Genomic DNA, 15,972 nt, shown 5'->3' on the forward strand with positions numbered 1-15,972 from the left:
ACATGCGGGGTCAGAGGTCACCAAAATTCAATTCGTCAGCTGGATTTGTCAAAGGAAAAACTACCGTTTGGCGCCCTCTAGCGAAGCAAAAGCGAGTCACAACTTCGTCAAAGTTATTGACCAACACGTGCGTGTGGAGACGCATGACCGTCATACGGTCACTTCGGATTCAAACGTCCACTTCCTGGAACTGATCAATGCGTTTCTTTTAAGATATATCTTTTTGTTTTCCGTCTCCTCAGTTCCTGTCGTGTCTCCATGAGGCCAGAAGGGGGCGGTATGGTAAAGCCAATGACTTGCTGCGCCTCCTGAACTGATCTACTCCTCATCCTCATCTTCACCAGCAGCAGGTCGGACGAACGTCACGAGGCGGTCATGTGACTGGAGGACACGTCTTTATTAAATCAAGAACGAACGACAGATGAAGAGGAAGCAGTGCCTCCGGTTGCTATGGCAACAGTGACAGGGTCTTCACTGAGCTTCACTGGTTGGAAGTTTTCAAGTTTGAACTTTTTTTTTTTTTAAATCTTTTCCAGTTGAGAGAAACGTGGACCAGAGGTGATGAGTGAGAAGCATTTGAAGGATCTGGACCGGCCCAGCTTCCTGGTCAGCAGCTCAGTGTGAGTGCGTACGATACCATCGCTGGTGTCGCAGCTGTCATCTCCTCATCTCTCATATCCTGTCGCCGCCGCAGCCAGCAGACGTGACCGCACCGCTAATGTGAGCTGCTTCTTCTTGAAATGCTCTTTAGAAACAGAAACACATTTCGAGGACAGAAAGAAAAGTCCCGTGTGAGAGTCGGGTTCCCACAGCGGCTCGGCTCCCGACACACGGCCTGTTGGAACGCGCTGGTGGGCCGACGGCCCGTGACCTCGGCTTACCTGTCGCCGCAGGTGAGCCAGAGTCTCATGCGCCACATATAGAGGGAGAAAAGAGGGAACTCCTCCGACATCCAGAACACACGATGCTCCAGATGGCGTAGGAACTGTGGCAGCTCCGGTCCAGTACGTCCCAGATGCCGCAGCTTCGGACTCTGCAGCAATTGCTCCAGGACCTGGAACAGGTAGCAGGAGTTCTGGTACTGGTCCGCAGGAAACGTGTCCAGGTCGGAAGCGTCCTGGAAACAGATGAGGATCAGCTCTGCTAAATCACAGCAAAACCAACTGAAAACAAGGATGGAGTGGAGCCTGTGGGACTCATGAGTGAAGGGGCGACAGAGAGCTGGACGAGGGACTCGGCCTCTCCTCATGGCAGAGGATAAAGGTTTGGACTCGAGAGTGTCACATGCAGCCACAGGAGGAGCATTAGCATGTACAGTAGCATGACACACACATCACCTACGTTGGAATTCAAGCTCACAATCTTTGGGGCACAACTATGGCATTCAAGACTGGTCCACTCAGCTTGGTTCAGGGTCCTAGTTCAGGTTAGGTTTGGAGGGCGATGGTGAGGTCCTCACAAGGACAGAGAGAGACAAGCCTGTGCGTGTGTGGTGGTCTTTGTGTGTTCATGTGAGCTGCATCAGTGTCTTGCTGGGGGGCTGCAGATCAGAGTGTGTCCTGGTGCCACCCGACCGGGTCCTGTCCAGCCCGGGACCGAGAGCCGGACTGCAGCATGGTCGTGACAGATCACCACACAAGCATTGGAAACATGAGGAGGCAGAGACCTGTTACATAAGCGCCTGCACCAACCCAAACCTCAGAGGAGCCAAGTGGATCATCGTGCTGTGGTGGAGGACGAGGAGTCATCACATCAGACCAGAACCGCTGGCAGCCGTGCTGCAACACCGTGACACGGCAACAAGACAGCAGGGGGCTAGCTGCCTGGACCTGACCCGAGACCATTCGTCCTCGAGGGGGGTTAGTTCAGCGACCCAGACCCCCTGACTTGAGAACCAGAATGCACCAGGTGTCGGGCAAGAGAGTCACAAAACCATGTGACCAGACCGGGCTGCGGTGGGGGGTGCCCGGGCAGAGAGCGTGGTGGAGCGCCTGGTCAGGACACATGCACACACACGCCACCACCCTTTCCCCAGCTTCTCCCCCTAAACACATGGCTCACCTGAACCAGGACTCTGGCCCAGGCGTGTTGAAGGTGTAACCCTCAAATAAACCTGGTTAGGACCGGCCAAACTGGTCGCCACAGAAATACCTCTACAAGGACACACACACACACACCTCCTGCTTGTCAAATGCGTTAGTTTTGCGAGCGCCAGCGATGTTGCCATGACGACTGTTTTGATCACTTCATGATGTGACTGAACGTCAGAAACCTGGTTTCACCACTTCCACCTCTGATGCAGAGCGAAGGCAAGACGAGAGAAAGGCCGCCCATTCCCGCCGACTCAGCACTCCCAACTCTACCCGGCAGTACGAGGGTGCGTCGCGGCCGTCAGTTTGCTGCGGCACTTTCACTCTCCCACATCAAACCATCTGCAGCACTTTGTATCCACTCTGAGCTGTTGGTTTCCTGTTTCCTGTAACCAGTCAGGCCTCTCGCAACTGTTGGTGTTTCTGGATCAGGCGTGAGTCTGAGATGTTCAGAAGGTCCCCCACCCCACTGGAGATGGATCTGGCCGCTGCTCCGGCTCCTGCTCTGCCAGTGTTTTATTTTCCCTCACAGTCGTCTCACTCAGGTGAGCGGCTGACAACCCTGCTGACAGGAAATCGATCCCCTTTCATCGGAGCAGAGTTTCCCGCCGCTCTGCTCCTGACATCTTAACTGGCCGGCGAGCGGCGAGAACACACACTCTCCTGTTTGGCAAACACAAACAACAAGCAGCTTCCAGGTCCTTCGCCGTCAAGTCCCTGATGGTGGCCCTGTGGTTCTGACGGGTCCGGAGATCTCATGAGCAACTGGCTCCGATTCAGTTCTGTTCTTGGCGTGACCCGGGTCCTGGCCCTGCCTCGGTTCAGGTGCCAGCAGCCGAGGCCCGGTGAACCAACAACCACTGCTGCAACCTGCAACCACAATAACACAACGCTGCAGGATACGAGTCCCCGTCAGGAGGAAGTGATGTCCGTGCCGACCACTTCTCCAAGACCCATCGTCGCTTGAATCTGACTCTGACACTTCTTACTCTTTGAAGAGTCGCCTCTTCTGGTGGAACGATGTTGCTATGGTAACACCAGAGCGAGCTTTTGTTGTGTGAGAGTCTGATGACCGCGTCAATCCAGCCACCACGCGACACGGTCTCGGGCACGTGGAACAAAGAGGAAACCAGAAGTTTCACTGAGGGTCTTGGACAGGAAGTGGGTGACGTCTCAGAAGACCACAGTGCTGGTGACTTTCCTGCTGAGGTCAGCAGCATGCGGCAGGAAACGGTTCGAATACAGCTGGTCCTTGAGAATTCTCCGCACCGTGGAGGAGTTTGGTGATGTGGTCACTGAGCAGATCTCAGAGCGTCACAGGCTGGAGATGAACAAATGAACGGTGTGACAGAGTCCTCGAGCGGATGTTCCCACGCTTTATGTGGCTGTTCAACTGCGGCAGGGAAACGGTGATGGACGAACTGACCAGCAAACGTCCGTTCCCGCGGCGAGCAGGTGTGGTCCAGGGAGAGTCAGCGCCGAGGAGCAAGGGTGACCAACCTCCTGTGTGCAAACACATGCAACATCCCTGTGTTCCTCCCTCCGTCAACAGGTGAGAATCTACTGAGCCTCAAAGCACCCGTTTCCTCTCACCAGCCCTGTCCCCGCCCCGCCTCCCTCCACCCTCTCCTGCCCTCCCCATCTCTCCCCCACTCAGCCAAGGTCTCATCTGTGGAACTTGTTTTCTCAAACCAGTCGTTTACCTCTGAAGTTTCCTTCCTCCCCCCGTCCCTCCCCCTCCCCCAAAACAAGCAGTTTACCTCTGAAGTTTCCTCCCTCCCACAACCGAGCGTGGGTGGAGCTGGAGCTCTCAGGGGAGGTGACTCATTAGTTAATGAAGTGCTCCTGTCTGATGGATGGCTCACTCTGTCGCCCAGAAGAGCCCAGCGTTCCAGAACAGACGGTTGGAGACCATGTGGGTCGCTGGGAACCGGGCCCAAGTCTGCGAGGACTGGCGACGTCCAGAAGAGCGAGAGAGAGGAAACACGCCTGCCAGCCGCCAAATCACTAATTAATGAAGCTGTTAGCCACGATTAGCCGCCCACGCGTGGACAGACTGCGAATAACCAGAGGGAGCAGGCACCTGAGCGCCGCGCTCCCTCCTGCTCCATGTTTCCCACTCACTTCCATGGCCCCGCAGGTGCAGCAGCAGTCTGATGAGCTCTGAGGGCAGATGGGGAGCGCTCCGGCCACCTCTCATTTCCTCTGGTGCCGCTGGCAGAAGTGGAGGAAGAAAATTCATCTGTCGCCTACGTAGCCAAATCTAATATCCCTGAGCTGAAGTAAATATCATGAGGTCACCTGAGCGTGACCCCGCAGCAGCGTCTGAGCAGCCAGCAGGATGTCCACGCTGGATGCGACATTCGCACGGAGCAGAACCCACACCGAGAGAGCGCCACCTGTCTGTCCACCCGACCACGAGTCAGGGCTCCACCAGCAGGTTTCTAAACATCTCGCTGCTTAGCTCAGTCCAGCAGCTCGGCCATCACAGCCTCTGAGCCCGGATGGTTCCACTCATCTGTATTCTGCTCCAGGCTCAGGAAGAAGCTTCTCAGGAAGATGAAGCTCCAGCCCCTCCCCTTAGACACACACAGGTTTTGACCTTGAAAAGACCTACTCACAGATAACAGGCCTCTGACGTGACATGCCACGTCAGAGGACAGGTCAGCTGACTCCACCTGACACGACAGCGGCTTTGGTCTGTGTCACCTCTGGATCATGGTCGTCTGAGTCAGCGAGCCGCCGGAGACAGATGGAGGCAATCTGCTATCTAACATGCAGCGGGACCACGCCGCTGACCTGGCAACACAGAGACCAGTGACAGTGAGATCAGCTGTCACTAAGGTCAACGCCATCATTTGACAATCTTCATTCGATGTCTCGGGTAAATACCCTAAATCAGTGCAAACGCTCCCTAGAGGGCCGCAGTGAGACACTCAGTTTGAATACATGAGCCACGTTTGGTGGCAGTAGTGAGTCAGTCACTACGGAGAAGAAAAAAATGATAAAGAAAGTGATGGCGCCCCCAACAGTAAACATTGTTCATGAAAGCAGCTGGTGAAGCAGTTTAGAAAATGAATGGCGATACTTCCATTTACACTTCACTTATATCTTCTTTGGAGTTTAAATAAAATATACTATTATATTACTAGATGATATTATACATATTGATTATATTTATTTCATTCATTTTCTTTAGTAAATTTGATGAACGTGACTTGCACCTGCTGCTCGTAGGACTTTTTCATGACTCATAAATATCTTTGTGATGATCACATGGATTCATGTCATTTCACAAGGTTTTGGCTTGTTTACGCGTGAGTAGATTAATTATGGTTATTGATCACAAATCAAATCGACTCATGAGTCAGCTCTATTGAATGGGCCCCCAGATCAAAAAGGTTCAGAACCCCCACACGGAAGGTTTGGGTTTGTCCCAGAATGCTGCCCCCTGCAGCACAACTGTGGACGACGCGACTTAAAATGGTGCCAGAAGAAACGCAGCGGCGCCCGGCCCAGGAACCCCAGCCACATGAGGACTGTGAGCAGATGTGTCTCTGCTCTCAGAACTCAGAGTTCCTGTGCACGCTGCAGAAGACTGATGATCCGCCGTCGTCTCTGGAATCGATAGTTCTCTCATGGCTGATGATGCAATCACAGTTGAAAGCAGGAAAAGAACGTCTGACTGGCGCTGGCCCTCATCTGCCTCTTCGCCATAAATTCATCTTTGTCACCTCCTCCTCCTCCTCCTCCTCCTCCCAGGGCTGAGCTGGAGATGTTCTCATCAGGAAACATGGCTGCAGCCTGGGAAGGCTCAGCTTGGGGTGAATGATCCGCCAGTTTCCTGCGGCTGCTGGGGGTCTGAAGCAAAGGTCCACTAGGGGCACTGTCTGACAGACTGATGGAAACAACCATCAGACATTCCTGCGTCGGAGCACTGGTTGACAGTGTAACAAGTTTAATTCACACACGAGTCGAAGGTTTTCTGACTGGTGACACCACCCAGCTGCTCAACCCTGCCAGGCTGTTACCTTTTTCTTTATCCAAACCTTTGGTCTTTTCGTCTAAACTTAAATGCGAGGGAGGCTTTCTACGTGCTTCATGGTGGTTCCACCGTTTATCTCCTGTTTCGTCCAGATTCACCATCAATAACGCCAGGATGTGACCCGCAGCAGAATGGGAAGCATCACAACAGCGTGATACTTCAGTGCCACACGATCGACAGTACAACACACTTCTGCAGAACATCAAGATCCAGGTCTCCTCCTCAGCCTGTTGCTTCTCCACAGGCCGTAGTGGGACACACAAGCACCAAACATCAGCCACAAAAAATGGGTGGCGGGAGACAAAAAAAATCTGTCCAGAATTCAGGACCAAGAGCTGAGAGTCACAGCGGGTCCACCAGGAAGTCCCGGCGGCGCTCGACAACAGACCCGCTTAAATGTCACGGTGGGTTCATTCTTCAGTCACAGCAGCCAACTGTTCCACTCAAAAGACTTTCATTGCCCTGACAACGTGCAGTCACCAGACTTGCCGCTGTGTTTCGGAGAAATAAATCCAAACCGGCGACTAGACCCCACAGACAAGCGCATCCAAATCACCCAGGAACAATGTTTCAGGGGTTTGGTCTATGGATCGGCGTCCTGCTGCAGTTCTGCAGAGGTTTTTCACGGTATGACAACAGTGTTCACAAGAGATGGATTGAAAAGATAGAGGAGCAGGGAGCTACAGATAAAAATGAAGGACGCTCACAACTATTCAGTCGAAAAACTGCCTGGAAATATTCCACACTGGAAAGAGTGAGAATGAATTCAGAGATCACCTGATCACGCTGAAGTGAAGTGTGCCAGCCAGAACACAAGCAGTGGGGTGGGAGCAGTCACTGGCTCAGGAGAGCAGCTCTGTCTCCTGCATGGTGGAAACATCCATCACCAACACACCGACCTACTGCACCCTCCTCCGAATGTCTGAGGGACGACAGAGCTCCTGACGGAGGAGGAGCTGCTTTAAGAAAGTGCAGAGGAATTCTCCCCTTCTTTCCTGGATGGTTTCATGAAGGTTATAAAATATTCATGGCTGATTCCCGCCGCTGGGCCATGACTGTTGTTTGTGCGTGAATTATGGCGAGCAACCTTTTAATTATCTCTGCCGCCGCGCCGCTGCTGGTGTTTACCTTCCATCTCTCTCAAATGGTTTGTGAACGTCACCTCCAGCTCTCCACTCAGCTCCGGCTCATTATCATTCCTGGAGGTTAACGCGGCAGAGGAGACAGCTGATGGCAACAGACGCCGTCTCCACCACTCTCTGTACGTTACAACTGAGGCGCAGAGAGAGGGAGAGAGCGCCGCTGGCTGCCGGCGAACAACAGCAGCCGCAGCTTTCAGAGAAATATGGCCGTCGGACTGGAGCCCTGAGAGAGGAGAGCGCGGAGGCGGCGTGGGAGGACGGAACACAGATGGCTGTGAAATGTCAGAGCGCCACATTAGAAGATGATGATGGATGCAAAAGTTCATGACCACAGATCTGCTGACCACGTGGTCTCACTCCGCTGCTCCTGCAGACGAGGCTTCAAAAAGGAGGAAGCCATCCGCTGAGCTTGCAGGGTCGGTCCATGCACTGGCGCCCACCACAGACTCGGAGCAGAGAAGTCACCGACGCAACACTCCTGGTCTCCCACTGTCGGTATCTCAGACCGCTCGGAGACATCTGACCCTGAAGAACTGTTCAGCGCCGTCAATGAAACACGGAAAAGAGGGACACGGCGAGATCGTGCAGGGAAGAGAGACTGTCGGCGGGTCAGAAAAGGTCACGACACTCGGCACCACACAGGTCCTCAGCATCATGAATCCGAGCGAGTCAAACTTTAGATGCCAACAGGTGTCAGTCTGGAGGAGGGCGGACGCCGCAGCATACGCTCATGCTCTGGCTGGTCGGTCTCTCCCCGGAGACCAGCTCGGGAGTTCTCCTCAAGACAGAGGGAGCCACAACACATTCGCCACCATTCATCACAACAGCACAGCAGGACAGTTGGTCACATGACCGGCCCAACCAGCGAGAGGAGGTCGTACCTGGAGCATCCGCCACAGCCGGTTGGCCACGGCGCTGACCTGCGACAGGAGGTGACGGATGAGGAAGGAGCCCGCCATGCTGCTGCGCCCCAGCACTGTCAGACACTGGACCAGAACCTCCGCGGCCTCCAGCTGTGGAGCAAACAGACCCCGGTGACTTGACAGTAGCAAGACCGACACAGACCATCACCCGCCGCAGAAGCCTCACAAGAGCCATCCCCATCACTGGGCTCTGGCGTCAGTGTCGCTCCTGTCAGAACCAGAGCTGCAAATAAGCTTTCTGACGAGCTTTGTCGCCAGACTCGGATCCTTTCCACACACGCTGCGCGACGCTCATCCGGCTGCTAATGCCGGCGTCACCCTCTGCTGTGCCGCTGCAACACCAGTCCGTCAGGGACCATCAACACACTCGCACTTCACCCACGCACATGGAACATGACCATGAAAAACCACCAGTTCAGGAGACTGCGGAAATGTTTCTTCGCCACAGACAGAATGACTACCGTAATTTCAAGACTATAGAGCGCAGCAGAATATTAGCCGTACGCACTACATTTAAGAAGGAAGCATATCTTGTTCACACATAAGCCGGGGGTGCAGTGGTGCTGCCTGCGCTGTGGACCGGTCAGTGGTGCACCAGCTTAAAGACGCTGGGTCCAGCATGGAGAGTGAGGAAATAGTGGACACGAGCTGCATAATACGGAGCGTCTTGATTGGTCCATGCAAGCTACCACAGACTTTCAGTTGTAGACCAGCGGGGGGCGTCTCCACTTGGAGGAAAGGAGCTCTAAATCCTTAAAACTGAGATTTAATATTTAAATTTAATACTTAAGATTTATCATTCAGTTTTGGGGGCGTAACATTAAAGTGCAGTATCTCAAATGTAACAAATATGGGCTAAATCTGTGAAAATATTGCAAAAGAGGGCGTCTTCATGTTTACATTGGGCGGCCCATAGTTTTCGAGTGCGGACTTGTCGAGTGACGACGGCAGCGACCTCACGCCCCTCGCTCCAGCCCACAGCAAGCCTCGCTGACCGTCCTCAAGTCAGGTTTCGCTCTGACAGAATCAACCTTTGAGTCCACAGCAGCGCGGCTGAGTGAGAGCACTCCAAACGACGGTGACATTTTAATGAACTCTTGATGCGTCTGATCTGAGGTGAGCACTTCATCGCTCTGCTTGTCAAGCTGATTGTTGGAGACACGCCACGGTGGGCGAAGAGCAGGATCCCGCCCAGCACAAAGAGAAGCCTGGCCAAGCGCGGGCCCTACACGGCTTCTGTGTGTGCGCGTGTGTGCCATGATCTGAAAGTGTCCATAACCAGCCGGCTCAGCTCTGCAAATGGAGACTTTAAAAATGGATGTGGTGTCGCCCTGGGCGCTCGTTCATCAGCGCCGCCGACAGCGCCGTGTTTCCTCTCAGAAGTAAATGTTTGCCACGTCCGCTGCTGTTACTGCAAGCCGTGCGTGATGAGTCCCTGGTTGGGGAGACTGGACACTGCAGAGCAGCAGCTCCTGAATTCATTCCTCAGCAGCGACCACAGATGGACGGACGGAGGCTGCCTCTTCAGAACACAGTCATGTCGAGCTTGTTTAGAGGCACCACAGACGAAGATGGCGCTCGGATGACTGGTGTCCCAGAACGACGCAGCTCACTCATGTTTGAAAACAACTTCAAACCCAAACTATTTCTGAATCGTTTAAAGTGATTTTTGAAATATTCTGTGAACATCATTTGAAGAAAATCCATTAATAAAAACCTCAAATTTAACAAGCGCCTCCCTGTTTCAACAAACAAGCTGCACTATGTTAAAAAATCCTGAGGATGATATGGCGTCTCGAACTCGACCCGCACAGAGTGAGACCTCCTGTCAGCGGGCAAAGACGGGGACTCACACAGGAGTCAGACACCAGAGAGTCAAAGCCGCCAGTGTCCACATGGCAAAAGCATGGCGTTCATTGTGTTCAGGAACAGACTTTGGATCACGGCGCCAGTCTTAAGTTGGTCAGGTTCTTGGCTTGAGGTGTGCTGACCCCGCCCACTCCGCGCAGACGCCCCACAGTCCTGACCCCTCCCCACGACAACCGTCAGTAACAAGAGGTGCACGAGCGCTGCTGAATAATGAATGGGCTTCATGTTCAGTGAACGACGGGATTGTGGGCAAACATGGATTATCCATGAAGCCTGGCTCTGTCGCCACATCAGCGGAGCCCGCCTCGGTCCAGGCTCTGGTCCAGGTGCTACCGGGGATCTGAGAGCGCAGGTTCAAGTCCCAGTCAACTTTGGAGGGGGAGATTTAAAAATAGCCTTGCGTTCCCATCCTGCTGTCTGTCTCAACAAACATGCAACCCCGGCAACAGCCAAGCCACTGTACGGAGTAGGACCAGAAACCATGAGCTGGTCAGACCAGCGTGCTGAAGAAGACTGAGAACAGAGCCCAGAAGAAGCTCACGTGATCGGTGAGGAGCGCGACAAGCCGCAGCTTGTCCTGGTGTTCCCCGGCCCGAGTGTCCTGGTGTTCCCCAGCCAGAGTGTCCTGGTGTTCCTCAGCCAGAGTGTCCTGGTGTTCCTCAGCCAGAATGTCCTGGTGCTCTTCAGCCAGAGTGTCCTGGTGCTCTTCAGCCAGAGTGTCCTGGTGTTCTTCAGCCAGAGTGTCCTGGTGCTCTTCAGCCAGAGTGTCCTGGTGTTCCTCAGCCAGAGTGTCCTGGTGCTCTTCAGCCAGAGTGTCCTGGTGTTCTTCAGCCAGAGTGTCCTGGTGCTCTTCAGCCAGAGTGTCCTGGTGTTCCTTAGCGTCCTGGGGGAGTGTTCTTCTCTCAGCACAGGGATATTCCTCCTGCAGATTCCTGATGGCAGCTGCTTGGTGGAGTCTCCAGCTGGAACTTCAGATACAAAAGCAGCTGAATGACTACTGAGCAGGACGGGAGGAGGGGGGGGATCGGTCTGAGTCGTGGAGCGACGTGACCAGCTGTAATTTAGCCGACGGCTGCTCGTTTGAGCCCAACAGCTGGAGGACTTCATCAGCAGATGAGGAGGGAGGCCATGAGAGGCAGCGGAGTGCTTCACACTGCCTCATTGTCCACGTGACAACCTTCCATGCAGGAAGAAGCTGCTCCTCCTGGAGACAGTCTTCTCTCCGTCTGACACGCTGCCATCAGGTGGCGTCATTAACTCAAACAGAAGAGAAAAGAAGAGCGGCAGGTTCACGCTCATCTCCAGCCACGTGACGCCAGTCGTTGCCGCGGTGACCAGGTGCTGACAGATGGCGTGGCGATGCTCTCCACATGAGTGAGCAGATGCAGCTGCATGTTTGACATCAGCGTGAACTGATGGACACCAGGACGTCTGCCATGTGTTTGGATCTCCAGTCCCAAAGAGAAAACCAGAACTGGGGCTTCCTCAAGAGGTCACATCATCAAGGTGACCATGAGCATCGTGCGTGCCAAAGTGGCGGCTCTCCAGCTCCATGTCTGAAAGGGTCAGTCGTGAGGTTTCCTCCCTCTGGATGCGGTCGATCTTGGGCTCTGGCAGCGCCTCGGCTGGACCCAGTCAGGCATGAAAACTCTTGGATGGAGTTTCCTCTGGAACCAGGTTCTGTTCTATGCCTGTCGGTGTGAGCGACCCAATGTGTCTGGGCCCGGAACCAAACCCTCTACAGTCACAGCACAAGCACAAATTAAAGCGCCGTCACGGTGCTCTTGAGTCAAACAATTTGTTCAACAGCTGCTGCGCCAGAGCCCAGTGGAACCAGAAACACAGTCCGATCTGGAGATGAGATTCGAACCCGACTGTGAGAATGCTGTCGTCGTGGCAACAGAACTCAGTCCGGACTCGAGTGAATCCACTTGATGATTTCATTTCCAGCCGCTGACCCTCGGGTCCAACGTGGGGATCGTCTCCGAGCCAGGGTCCAGTCAGGTCGGGGTCAGCCACCAACCGATCCTCTAGACCACAAAAGTCAAATAAATAAACTGTGACTCTTAAACGCTTCTCTCAGAAGAAAGACCAGATCGACACCAGAAGGATCCAGTGGAGGAGGCACACAGCTCCTGTTCACCAGTCTTGATGCTCCAACATCAGCTGGAAGCACCATCCTTCCTTCTCCCTCACCGTCGACTGGAGTCGTGAGGAGAGCCAGCACCACGGCAAACCCACATCGTCTGCCCTGGCACACCCTGGCACACCAGGACAAGGCAGGAGGCCTTCACACCGCGGATCGGCTCGCCATCACGCCCGCACTCACCAGGAGCCCCAAACTTTCCTGCCCACTCTGGGGGTAGGGTCAGAGAGCTCAGGGTGTTCCAACCTCAAACCACGTCTTCCGAGCACCAGAGCATCAAGAGCTGAAGCGGCCGGGCTCTCAGCTCTAACCATGACCGGCACCAGCTGAGACGCCGGGGTCATCTGACTGCTGACGCAGGGTCGGGGTGACCACAGCTCAGAACCAACCCGGCCCCGCCGCTTCCCTCTCCACAACAGAGTCATGTCTGCAAGTCCTACCAGATGAGCTTGCAAGTCAGGAGCAGGCCACAGAGAAACACCAGACTAGAGACGATGATCTTGGCTCCGGTTGCTGTCCCCGCGACCCAACCTGGCAAAACGGACGGAGCCCTGCTGACCCCTGAGATGACGGCAACTCACCTGGCTGCTGTGGTCAGTGTCCAGGAGCGTGGAGGTCAGCTGCTGCAGCACGTCCTGCACTCGCTTCCTCAGATCCTCAGACTGAAGCAGCCGACAACACAGGAGGTCCAGGGTCTTCACAGAGTCTTGGCAGGCCACCAGGATCAGGTCTGACGGGGTACGCAGCACGGAGTCCTGGGTCACCAGCACCACAGCATCCAGCAGCTGGACCACAGTCTCCACCAGCAGCGAGCCTCCATCAGGCTCCAGCCACCAAGAGTCCCGGGCACCTTCACTCCTGGAGAGGCGCTTCAGAGAGGACAGGGCCTGGAGGAAGTGAAAATGAGGGAGAAAGACTCTCTGCCGTGGGTCTGCAGGGGGACTGGGCAGGTTCTGGGTCACATGCTGTGGCTGGAGGTCTGGGAGCTCCAGATCTTGTGTCATAGACTGGTCCGAATCGTAAAGCTGAAGGGAGTGTGGTCCAGATGGGGGGTTTGGAGCTCTGGCTCCACCCTCAGGGTCAGCTCCGCCTGCAGAGACATCATGTACCGTATCATCAACCACGGAGTGTGTGTACCTACGCGCCTCAGCACTGTGAAAGTGGTCTGTCCTATGCTATGCTATGACGGTCCCACGTGAGGCTCACAGGCGGGACGGAAGAAAGGATGCCACGCCCAGCGCGTAACTACCCTGAAACGTTCTTGATGCTGTGAGAGAACACTCTCCAACATGAAGGTCTTCAGGGACCTGGCCTGCAGCTGACGACCTTCTCAGAAGATCCAGGAGGACTCACGTGAGACGCCGTTTCACCTCAGTTGCTGCAAGACGGAACCAAGGAACAAAACATTTACTTTCTCTGCCGACCGGACATATTTCCGCTGAGGACCACAGATGCCCGACCCGGGTGTTCCACTGCCCATCTCAGGGACTGTCACAGGCAGACCTGCTGTTGAGGGGGTGTCGTCTCCTCCCACACTGGTGAGGAAGCACTGCCCACAGTGGAGATTTTATTTTGTTGATGAAGCTGCCATTAGAAAAGCAGGAAGTTTGAATATTTTTGGATTATTTCTGGAGATGCTTAAAAAAGAGTTTATGTTTGGTGGCAATTATAATAATTAACAAGAATATTTTTGGTTTGTTTGGTAAACAAGTTTTGTTGTGTTTGTTTGAGATGTGCGGATGGGAAGGCATTTTTTGTTCCGCTTGGTCGTGTTGGGGGGGACTGAGAGGGAGTGAACACCGCAGAGTCGGTGAAGCAGGAGGACAGCGCGTGGATGACTGCGGAGAGACTTCGCCCTGTTGAGTGTTTGATAAGGCCAATGAGCTATTTTGTCCATATGTTCTACGTGTTTTCGTAGTTCTGACGGCATTATTGGAAAAATGAATGCTTGTGAACAACAAAGAACGACGAGCCCTTGCACCACAGTTGACTTTCCTGTTGCTGGTTCATCAGCGCAAACGGAAGGTTTTCAGACAGTCAGTAGCAACAGCCGAGCTGTCACTCTCACGTCTGACTCCTCCACCATTTGGACTCCAGTTTCAGGGTCGTTAAGGTGGGAACTGGAACTTGACGCAGAGCAGAAGAGGTCTGTGGTTGGAACACTGACCTGTGAGACCAGCCCAGGAGCTCCCAGACTGGATCCTGACCACTTCCTGTCGCAGCCTCAGAACCTCCAGCTGCAGCTCCTCAGCCTGCTGCCTCCAGCTCTGGTCCTGCTTCTGCAGCTGGCCAGCCAACGTCTCGGCTTGTTCTCGACCACTCGCGCCCGCAGCGCTGCTCTTCAGGATGGCGGCTGCCACAGCCACTCTGGACCAGAGGAGGAGCTGCCCGGCATGTTCTGACGCTGGAGTCACTTGAGAGGAGAAAACAACCATCAGTCCCAGCAGGGCGGAGGACACCAGCCTGGCGGCCCAAACGGCAGGGGGCGCAGCTCCTGCCTCGCCCGGGCACGTGACAAACACTGGGCAGATTTGAAGTCCACAGTTCACCGGAAACGTGTTTGTTTGAAGTAAACGCCAAACATTCCTTTGTGTTTCATGTTTATATTTACAACTACCCGACAAAACTGACGTTTCGCAGTTTCACAACTTCAATTACAAACGGAGTAAACCAAAGAACCGAGCCGTTGAAGTCAAACAAACGAGCAGTGCTATCAAACATTAGCTACAGAGTTAGCAACAGTCGCGTCCAGACGCCAGTCACACGCAGCATCCTCCCAACGTAGATGACACTTGACATCACGTGATGCTGCAGTTACCGTGTACGTGAGCGCCTCGGTCTTCCATGGTGAAACACCGTCAACTTTCAACTCCGGTGACGGAAGCTAAACAAGGGCAGCTGGTCGCGCGCGCACTCTCGCGCCAAGATGGACGCCTGTGTTTCACCTTACTTTACTATCGGGACAGTTTCACACGGCGACATGTCGCAGCGCAGGTGCCCCGGACAAACGCTGAATCCACGAGACGTCACTTCCTGTTTCACTCTCTACCGAGGCTGCATGTCGTTTTGAACCCACATTCACGGTTTTCATCAGTAAAATGGACAGTGGGAACAAAGTTAGTCGGATTAAAAAAGAAAATGAATAATCACAAACTCGATTTTATGGAAACAAAGTGTACAGAACAAATGGAAATGTTGCATACATGTTGATGAGTCAGAATTCGGTTGGAAGACAAAGCCAGTGGACTCAGGTCTTCTACAAAACCTGGCACTGGGGCGGAGAGGATCTTCCCTCTGGAGAGTCTATCCAAACATCTGGTGGCTCAGCAGCCGGGACTCCCACTGGATTTGAGGACACTTGATCCTCAACCTTCTAGTTGACCTCATGTAAGAGCGAGGTTCGGCTGGAGTACAGGTGAACCACCGGAGAATGACCAACAGCAGGGTCTTCCCTGAAGGTCAGACCCGGGAAGCACTGTAGTTTTGGTCCCTCGTGTGGCACATAAACTCAAAGCTCTTCACGCCAAAATTAATTTCACATATTTGTATTAACCAAGTCATGTTGAGTTAGTTAGTGAGTGAAGTGACCAAATGGCCGCCTCGCTCACAAACCTGCGCTTCACAAAGAAACAAGGACGACAAACATGGCCGATCTTTAACGAGCCTTCTTAGCGGGTCTTTTGGCGGGATAATCTCACGTCCCGGTGCCCCACAGTCAGAAACACACTAACCTCGTCCCTCAAGAAAACACAGACTT

At 53.9% G+C, this 15,972-nt stretch overlaps 1 protein-coding gene across 5 annotated transcripts; it reads right to left on the reverse strand.

Moving 5' to 3' along the window:
- Positions 1 to 603: 603 nt before the first annotated feature.
- On the reverse strand, positions 604 to 15,405 carry mei4 (meiosis-specific, MEI4 homolog (S. cerevisiae)). Of its 5 annotated transcripts, none has more exons than XM_053880625.1 (6): positions 15,034 to 15,405; positions 14,383 to 14,628; positions 12,797 to 13,305; positions 8,159 to 8,290; positions 882 to 1,117; positions 604 to 745 (listed from the first exon to the last, which is right to left on the reverse strand). In XM_053880625.1, the coding sequence occupies exons 1-6, from the start codon at positions 15,059 to 15,061 to the stop codon at positions 673 to 675; spliced, it is 1,224 nt and encodes a 407-aa protein (XP_053736600.1). In that variant the 5' UTR covers positions 15,062 to 15,405; the 3' UTR covers positions 604 to 672. The 5 variants fall into 5 exon arrangements, 3 of the variants coding, with proteins under 3 accessions (XP_053736600.1, XP_053736601.1, XP_053736602.1); XR_008416221.1 differs by lacking the exons at positions 604 to 745; positions 882 to 1,117 and adding exons at positions 3,881 to 4,669; positions 4,769 to 4,889; XR_008416220.1 differs by lacking the exons at positions 604 to 745; positions 882 to 1,117 and adding exons at positions 4,283 to 4,304; positions 4,392 to 4,889.
- Positions 15,406 to 15,972: the final 567 nt, after the last annotated feature.

The sequence above is a fragment of the Synchiropus splendidus genome, chromosome 12 (assembly GCF_027744825.2).
Source record: "Synchiropus splendidus isolate RoL2022-P1 chromosome 12, RoL_Sspl_1.0, whole genome shotgun sequence".
NCBI lineage: Eukaryota > Metazoa > Chordata > Actinopteri > Syngnathiformes > Callionymidae > Synchiropus > Synchiropus splendidus.

Excerpts from the sequence above, each read along its gene's own strand:
- mei4 (XM_053880625.1), bottom strand. The coding sequence starts at position 15,061 with ATGGAAGACCGAGGCGCTCACGTACACG. Across the intron at positions 13,306-14,382 it reads CTCCTGGGCTGGTCTCACAG|GCGGAGCTGACCCTGAGGGT; the intron begins GTCAGTGTTCCA and ends ATGTCTCTGCAG. Across the intron at positions 746-881 it reads TGGCTCACCTGCGGCGACAG|AGCATTTCAAGAAGAAGCAG; the intron begins GTAAGCCGAGGT and ends CTGTTTCTAAAG.